Source organism: Colletes gigas, unplaced genomic scaffold, assembly GCF_013123115.1.
Source record: "Colletes gigas isolate AHSC1104 unplaced genomic scaffold, ASM1312311v1 Colletes_gigas_Sc00225, whole genome shotgun sequence".
Taxonomy (NCBI): Eukaryota; Metazoa; Arthropoda; class Insecta; order Hymenoptera; family Colletidae; genus Colletes; species Colletes gigas.
The window spans coordinates 10,193-19,355 of NW_025106848.1; the positions used below are offsets into that span (position 1 = coordinate 10,193).

The following is a 9,163-nucleotide window of genomic DNA, read 5'->3' on the forward strand; positions in this document are numbered from 1 at the left end:
TGGTGACCGCTGCCTGACAACAAGGCATCCGCGCGAGCTGACGGCACGGCGAATGAAAGAAAAAACGCCAAATACACGTGACCGTTATTGAGCGTTGGTACTCGCCGGGCCGTTTTGCACGAAAATTCGAACCGAACTGCGAGCGATTGCACCCCACTTTGACCCCCCGCGCTGTAAACTATAAAAGGCCACGCGTTGCGGAGTCTAAGAGAAAAATTGTGGCAGTTCAACGCGTCCATCACGCGCCACTTTTGGATTCCGAACCGCGCCTGCCGATATCCGGCCCTCCGTGTTCGGGAGTTTCTTGGGCCCTCGCCCACGCCTACCGAGGCTACAGTGACTGTAGTTGACTCAGGCTACTGCCTGCTTGGGTCGTTCAAGTGTAACGTGAATTTATGTATGTTTGTGAATAAAAGTTGACCAGCCGCAAGGCCAAAACCAATTTGTTGCGAATTCATTCACGCCTAAACGACCGGCCATCCCGTTCCCGTGGAGCGTGCGAACAATTACAAATATTGTGTTTTCCATTTGTATGTATGTAGGGATGTAATATTTCGTTGGTTTGTGTTCTTCTTTCCATTAATTCATACAATTGTTTTTTTTTCAGTTTGTATCTAGATTACTACGTTGGGTTGTAATTTTTCTAATTATTCTGTTCTTCATTTTCTGCATCGTTGGGTTGATATTTTTCAAATTATTCTGTTATTCATTTTCTACATCGTTGGGTTGTTATTTTTCCAATTATTTTGTTCTTCATTTTCTACTTCGTTGGGTTGTTATTTTTCAAATTATTTTGTTCTTCATTTTCTACATCGTTGGGTTGTTATTTTTTTAATTATTCTGTTCTTGGTTACCTTGGTTGTATATATGTATTTGTATATCCTTATATTTATTCATGTAATTAATTCTAATTTTCTTCTATAACTATTAATTTTTATTTTAGTTTTTATTTAGTTCAATTTTTAGATAGAAGACGTCGGATTCATCTGTGTGTAAGACGATTAAATTCAAGGTGCGGCGCGAATGTAAAAATTAACGTCGAATATTTCTTTTTCCTTTATTTCTCGTTCCTATGTTTCCTTAATTTCATTAATTCAAACTAATTATCAATTCCTGTTTTAGTCTCATTAATTCCACCTACGACGTTAATTTTCAGTTTATATTGTACATCTTAGTTTATGCGTAGCTTGCCAAGTGATGAATTAATTAATAGCTTCTTTTCCAGTCTCGTTCCCCCGTTTCTAGCTCCGATCACCGCTGCTTTGATGTAGAAAGCAAGTGATCGGCCGTTTAGATGGTTCGAAAGGTCGGTTGCCGTCCTCTGGTGAGACAATTCTAGGGAAAGAGTATTCGGCCGTAGAGGGGGTCAGGAACTGTTCCTGTCTGCGGTAGCCCCGACTCAGGATCCCTCTCTTTGTCAGACGTCCCGAGTTGGGTCCTAGCGGGCTCCCAGCAGGATGCTTAGGAGAAATGGGGAACCCGTGTCAGGTGCGTCGATTCTCCTCCTCTTCAATTGGACTTGCTAAGAGGCAACGAGCTGACCCTTTTGACCCGCTATTCGGTTCGTGTCGCACCTCTTGTTCCTTGTAACTACTGCACTGTGCAGTATTGTGTCGCGTCTCCCACAATTTAGCTTCCTCCTTTTTTTAAAAAAAATATCTACTTGGCATCTTTTTAGTTTCGTAATCTAGTTTCTAGGACTGTAACAGAGAGATCGATCGAACTTTGATTCCATCGATCTCACTTCGGGTCTCCACTCGCAGCAACCTCCTCGTGGTGAGACCTGGTAATCGGTGTTACCCACGAAGAAGAACTTCTTCATTATGGGTAACACCGAGCTAATGGCTGCGAATTTAAAACAATATAAATTTGATTTTTAATCTAAATCAAAATGAAATGTTGTCTAATACTTTTTTGTAGGTATCCATGAGCTCTACTTCCAGAAAAAATTTGAATAAGATACGTTCATTATTGTAAATGTTATGATCGTTTGAAAATTGACAATTTTTCTGGGGGTTTTGTCACTTTACGGGGTTAAGGAACAACTTTTCGAATATTTCTAGAATGTCTACATATTCTTCACCAAAATATGCGTTGTTTGCATTTTGAAACATTAAAATCCTCCAATCCGTTCAGAAGTTATAATATTTTAAACATACGCATGAAATTTCAAGCGAACATTTCTGGCCATAAATTATATTTTCGGTAATGAATTTTTGAATTTCTGAAATAAATTGTTTGAAAATAGTTTATCAAATAAGACTATGAAAACTATTTTCAAACGATTTATTTGCTAAGTATTCCATTATTTTAAATAATAATTCTTTAATTTTATTTTGAATTATTCATCATATCTATCAACTGGCGACCCCTTCAGCCAACCAGCAGCCAGTTAGGCTCCAATAGGTTGCATAAAAACCGTGCCCCCTGGCGAGCCCGCGGCAAACATCCCGTGAAGCGAGATAAAGAATTTAATTGAAGATTTACATTCAATCAAGATCGAAGATGGTCAAGAAGATGTTTCACGAGCAGCGGCCAAGGGACAACCCGGGTTTCTTTGAAGACAAAGAAAATCTCATCTTTGGGAACTACAACTAAACTGAACAACTCTTATATTGAACAATTCAGAGTCTGAACATCTCTGTTATGGAACAACTTATGTAATAAAACTGGACATGGTATATTTGCCTATATAAGCATAAAATATACAAATACAAATTGAATTAAATATTAAATAAACATTCTTTGTTATAAAATCAAAGAATTATTATTTGAAATGATAGAACAATTAGAAAATAAATCGTTTGAAAATAATTTCTAAAGTCTTACTTGATAAACTATATTCAAACGATTTATTTCCAAAGTGTTGTTTTATTTCAAACATGATCAGGGGTGTCTTAAAACGTGTATTTACGTGAAAATTTTTCATTCATTATTGTTAGGAATGGTTGCGATAATTACAGCGAGGTGTCGCAAGCGTACTGGACAAGCGACGAGAGCGACAGCGCGTGCCAATTATACGAAGAACAATTAGTATAGAGAGAGTTCTTGAATAAGAAGCACGTATAATAAAATAGATAGCCGTAGAGAATAATTGAATGTAAGTCGTGTAAGTCTGTGTAAATAAATATTAATATACAAAACAATAAACAATCTCAAGCATTGCCACAAACTGGTAGCAGAACGTGGTTTGCTTGAAACACGTGGCCGAAAGAAAAGTTCAGTTCGTGAAATATTAAACGATGGCTCAAAGTCAAGCAACCCCCAATATTAGAATTGAGCCGTTCGACGGTAAAAACTATCATGTTTGGGCGTTGAAAATCTCAGCAGTGCTTCGTGCTAGAAGAATATATAAAGAAGTGATTGAACAGGAAGAGCCGCCATGTAACCCAAATCCGGACTCGGCGGAAGCGAAGGAGAGGCTCAGATGGGAGATCAAGAATGATGAAGCCTTCAGCTTAATTATAACAAGGTTAGCGGACGACCAAGCGGGCCAATTTCTCACAGAAAGGAGAGCGAAGGCTATGTGGGATGCGTTGAGGGAGGTCCACGCTAGTAACACCAGTGATCGACGGATCGATATCGGGCTGGAATTGAAAAATATTAGTATGGGGCCATCTGAGTCAGTAAGTGAGTACATAGTAAGAGCTAAAAACATCGCTTCAAGGAGTGCCAGTATCGGCCATCCACGTGGTAAGAGGGGTTCACAAAAGACTAGAAAAAATCGCAACGGTGTTAAGAGCTGGTGGGCTGAATACTTTAGATGGAATTCAACGAGTATTAGAAGAAGAAGAAGCCAGGATAAATCGAAGAGAAGCAACACGCGATGATTTTCAACCGAACAAAGAAGGAGCATATCGTGCCGCGAGATCGCAAAGAACGCCGAGCAACGGCGGTTGCTATGTATGTGGTAGACGAGGACACAAAGCGAGTCAATGTTTATACCGACAGGATAGGGGACGAACAGACACATATAACAGAGATAAGTACAAAAGGCCGTTTAATACTTATAACAACGCGTCATATAATAACAATCCGAGGTCGAATAACAATGATAGCCGTTATAGATCGAATAATAACGGCAGACGAGAGCATGCCAATTTTTCAAATGAAACTAACTCACAGGATAGAGAAGAATATACGTTCAATATAGAGCACAGGTACCTCACTAGGAGGGAAAAGGACGAAGAAAGGACAGCAGAGTGGACTTTAGATTCGGGATCGACATCGCACATGTCGCCTAATGTAGAATGGATGTCCAACATAAGAAGGTACCGGACGATAATAAACTTAGCAGAAAATAATAGGGAAGTTGAATCAGAGGCCGTCGGGGACATCAAGATAGAGACAGAGATGAATGGAAGAGACACGAGCATCAGAATCACGGACATGCTGTACGTACCAAAGTTGAAAACGAATTTACTGTCGGTGAGTAAGCTAATCCAACACAATATTAAAGTGATATTTGAAAGTAGAGAAGCCCTGATCGTAAGCTCGAGTGGAAAACTAATTGCACGTGCATGCGAAAAGAACGGTATATATATTTTAAAGGCGAAACTTATTAGAAGCTGCAGGTTTTCGATACAGAATGAAGACAGGGTTGTACAAAGGAGCTCACCCGCCAGTAAGTTTTTGTGGCATCGACGACTCGGCCACGTAAACGAAGGATACATGGATAACATGAGTTCCGGGGGAGCTGTTAAGAATCTGAAGTACCGGGATGAGAAGCTGGATTTGTGCGAATCGTGTGTCAAGGGCAAATTGACGGAAAGACCACATAGGAGGCTACAAGGAACGCGAGCCACTGCCCCATTGGAGCTACTACATATGGACATATGTGGACCTATGCCGTCTGAGACATTAGGAGGAGCAAGGTACATGTTCGTCCTGGTAGACGAGTACTCAAGGTATTTTTGTTCATATATTTTGACGGACAATTAGTGGAAAAAGTCTTAAATAAAATTAATTATTCATTTGTATTTAGCAAAAGCAACAAAACTGTTCTTGTTTTACTGTCATAAAATTGAGCATACAGCAGATCAAATTAAACAAAAGTAACTAACAGATTTTATTTTAATATTTTGTTGCAAATCCTTTTGTATCTATAACTGCTCTCAAACGTTTAGGCATAGACTCGACTAACTTTTTTGTAGTCGAACACGGAATACTATTTCATATTTCTACAATTTTGCGTTTAGCATCTGTTTTATTACTAAAACTACAATTATTTAATTTTAATTTTAATTCTCGCCACAAATTCTCAATGGGATTAATATCCGGCGATTGTGGTGAAGTGTGTAATAATTTTGGCACGTTATATAGCAGCCACTCTTTAACAATATACGATGTATGTTTAGGGTCATTGTCCTGTTGGAAATAATATATGGCTGGCATGTTTAATTTTAGAGCTGACGATTTCAATTTTTTTTCAAGATATCAAGATATTTTAGTTTGTCCATAGTTGTTTCAATAAATTCGCTATTACCAACTCCACTTGCTGCCATACATCCCCACAGCATTATTGAACCTCCGCCGTGTTTTACAGTAGGAACCGTATTCTTTTGATTGAACTCTGAATTCGGTTGTCTTCATACTATTATTTTTCCATCCGAATTAAATAAATTAATTTTAATTTCGTCGGAAAATATTACGTTCTTCCAAAACTTTATATCACAACTTACATATTTTTTTGCAAATTCCAAACGCTTGATTCTATTCACCTTAGAAATATAAGGCTTCTTCCTTGCTACCCTACCGTGATAGCCTTTATCGCGTAGCACCCTACGAACAGTTTCTGTCGATATCGATTTTCTAATCCTCGATGAAACATCTGTTGTTAATTTTGGTACACTACTTTTTGGATTAATTTTAATTTATCGTATTGTAGGGAACCGTGCCGATAATAACCGCGAGAAATAAAATTATTAAATCGTGTATAAATTTCAGCCGAACAGCGAATCGTTCGCTGTCCGGCACGAGCGAAAAAAACCATCAACACGCGGTGAGCGAACGACCGAACAGCTGATGGGTGAATAACCCAAAAGTGAGAGACAATAGCGAGAAAGAGAGAAAGACCGAAAAGTTCGGCAACCGCGTACGTAGGTGTACATGTGTGGAACAAAATAAATACGAGTGACCCGCGGGAATTAGTTTAGATATTGTCGAGCATACTGAGAGAAAGAGCGAAAAGATTGTAACAAGTGTAACGCGTGTAATAAAATACCGATTTATCAAACCACCGCCGCTTAAAGGAAAAAATCCTATAGTATTATGTACCGTTCGTCAGTTCCAGTCAGAATTTTTTTCCTTCCGCGTCCTGGCTGATTATGCAGTGTACCATTGTATTTGTAATTGTTAATAATTTTTTGTACAGTAGAGTGGGCTCTAGCTATTATTTTGTCAATTTGCCTTAGAGATTTACCTTGGCAATACAAACAATTTAACAACTAATTTTCGCACAGAAATATCAATTTCTGATCTTTGTGAAGCCATAGTGCAAATTTTCGCTAATAAACAATGACAAATGAAAATCAAACGTATCATAGCAACGGAACTATGTTACTAGATACAATGGAATGAATTGTAAACCATAAGAAGTTTTACAAAAGTTAGTTTTCTAGTTACTAATAAACTGTACGCTCAATTTTGTGACGATAAAATAAGCATACTTTTGAAGTTTTTGTTAAACATAGATGAACTATCAATATTGTTTAAAAATTTCTTCACGCATTATTTGCTGAAATGTACAAGTAAAATGTATAATGCGTTTTTACTTTTAAATATGTCTGTTTATGTTCATTTTCCCACAAGTTTTTATTAACTACATAGGTGTACGCTCAATTTTGTGAGTAACTGTATGTATATTATTAATACGATTGAGTATAAATAGCTGAATGAATTTAAATGAAACTTTACATTTAAGTTTTATGTTCTCATTTCAAAGTCCGGTTAGACTTTGACTATAATCAGTCCATGGATAATAATGATTATACCTCTTGTTTCATAGTTGTTCTGATATATAGGCATAATGTATAACAAATCTTTTAAATGTTTCATATAAATCTTAGGAAGAATTAAATTTTATGTAAAAAAAATTATATAAACTTTTTCTCTATCTTCTTTAGAAAAGAAAAAGTTAAATAAAATCTTATACATTACATGCTTACTTAAATCGCATTGAAAACGAATACTACAAATGTTTTAGAATAATGTGCAAAATGGTCTTACTCGCAAAGGGTTAATTTAGAAATAAACGTTTGGTAATTGAAAACAGGTAAGCAGCTTAACCGGCTGCGATTTTCGCTAAAACAAATTGATCATTAGCAACCACGATACCTTACAAACGTTTGATATAGCATCAGGTTATATAAAATGAATAAATTTTATACGTTTAACATAGAAATATAAGGTATGCTAGACACAGAGATTAAGTTCAATTAAATGAACTATGTTTATATGTTTAAGAAATTGTAGTACTCTTAAGCAAGAATCTGCAGTCCTTGCTACTTCTCTGGAGTTTCCATCAATTTGGTAGAATGTTCTCTCCCATTGGCATTTCGGGCAAGAGGTAGTGATATGCTCAATCGAATTAACAGTCTGGCAGGTGTTGCACATTGGTGGATTTTTCTTCTCCAATAGGTGGGCGTGTGTTAGGCTTGTGTGGCCAATCCTTATCCTTGTTAAAACGACTTGGTGCCTCCTGTCGAACGATAATGCAGGACTCATCTCGTAGATATTATTCCTGGTACGATGAATGTGTGACTTATGGCCACTTTTCCAGGACAGATTCCAGTGTTCTTTGAGAATCTTGAAAAATGATTTGAAGACTTCTTTGTGATAGATAGGTGTATTGAGGGGATGACGGGGTGAATTAGCGGCCCCTTTTGAGACTTTGTCAGCCCTTTCGTTTCCCGCAATCCCAATGTGTGATGGAACCCACCCAAACAAAATTTCAGTAGCTTGTTTGTTTGACAGAATTTCGTTGTACTTCTCAATAATTTGTCTAATAATAGGGTTTTTGGGTTCAGTAACATGAAGGGCAGTAAGTGCACTCATAGAGTCTGAGTAGATAATGAATTTGTCATTGTTATTAGCTTTTCCGATGTACTTCAGCCCCTCCAATATAGCATATGCCTCGCATGAGAGAACTAAAAAGTAATCTGGCAATTTAAAGCCAATATTTCCTTCAGGAGTCACTAGACCACATCCAGTACCCAATTGTGCTTTAGATCCATCACAGTATATAGGTGAATAGTCTGAAAATTGGCTGGAACTTTCTAGGAAGGATGCTTTCAAGAGATCGTGGTTTTCAAATTCCTTCGATGGAATGTTGAGGTCAATCAGTGTTGGTATCTTCAATGTCCAGGGTGGAGTGTTAATCACTTTAATTTGAAAGATGTTAGGGAGCGGTATGTGCAACTGTTCGAATATATTAGCAATGCGAATGTTAATTGGCTTCGGTGATTTGATCCTGTTATTAAATAGGTGGGTAAATTTCTTTGAGAAAATTATTTCCTTCGTCGGATTACATGGAGATGATGCAGTGGTTAGAGTATATGAAAGAGTTAATTGCATTCTTCTGTAGTCAAGTGGTGGCAGGTTTGCTTCACTTAGCAAGCCTACTACAGGGCTAGTGCAGAAAGCTCCCGTTGCAATTCTCGCTGCACTGTTCTTAATTGTTTCCAATTTTTTTAGTGTCGTTAATTTAGCCGGACTGTACACTACCGATCCATAATCAAGTTTAGATCTAATTAAAGCTTTATATGTACTAATTAAGATTTTGAAGTCTGCTCCCCACGTTTTGGATGCTATTGCTTTCATGATATTAGCACATGTTTCTTTGATTTGCTTGATGTGAGGTATCCACGTAAGTTTGCTGTCAAACATGAGTCCAAGAATTTTGACTTGGTTGACTACAGAAAGAATACGATTTCCAAGGAACAGCCTTGGCTTATCTTGTACAGTAGAACTTCTATTGAAAATTATAGCTGTTGATTTTGATTCAGAGAACTTGAAGCCAGTATTTAGGGAAAAGGTGCTGAGTTGATTTAAGGTTTCCTGTAGAATAAGTTGTGTAGTTCCAATGTTTTTCCCGGAAGCGAAGAGTGTAAAATCGTCTGCAAATAGTGTGCACTTAACAGGAGCCTTAATGATGTTCGTGATT

At 37.5% G+C, this 9,163-nt stretch overlaps 1 protein-coding gene across 1 annotated transcript; it reads right to left on the bottom strand.

Annotated features, from left to right (window-relative positions):
- Positions 1-7,413: 7,413 nt before the first annotated feature.
- On the bottom strand, positions 7,414-9,116 carry LOC122404362 (the record flags this gene model as incomplete). Its single annotated transcript, XM_043408296.1, has 1 exon — positions 7,414-9,116. A coding segment is annotated over one exon (1,703 nt), but the record flags the coding sequence as incomplete, so codon positions are not given.
- Positions 9,117-9,163: the final 47 nt, after the last annotated feature.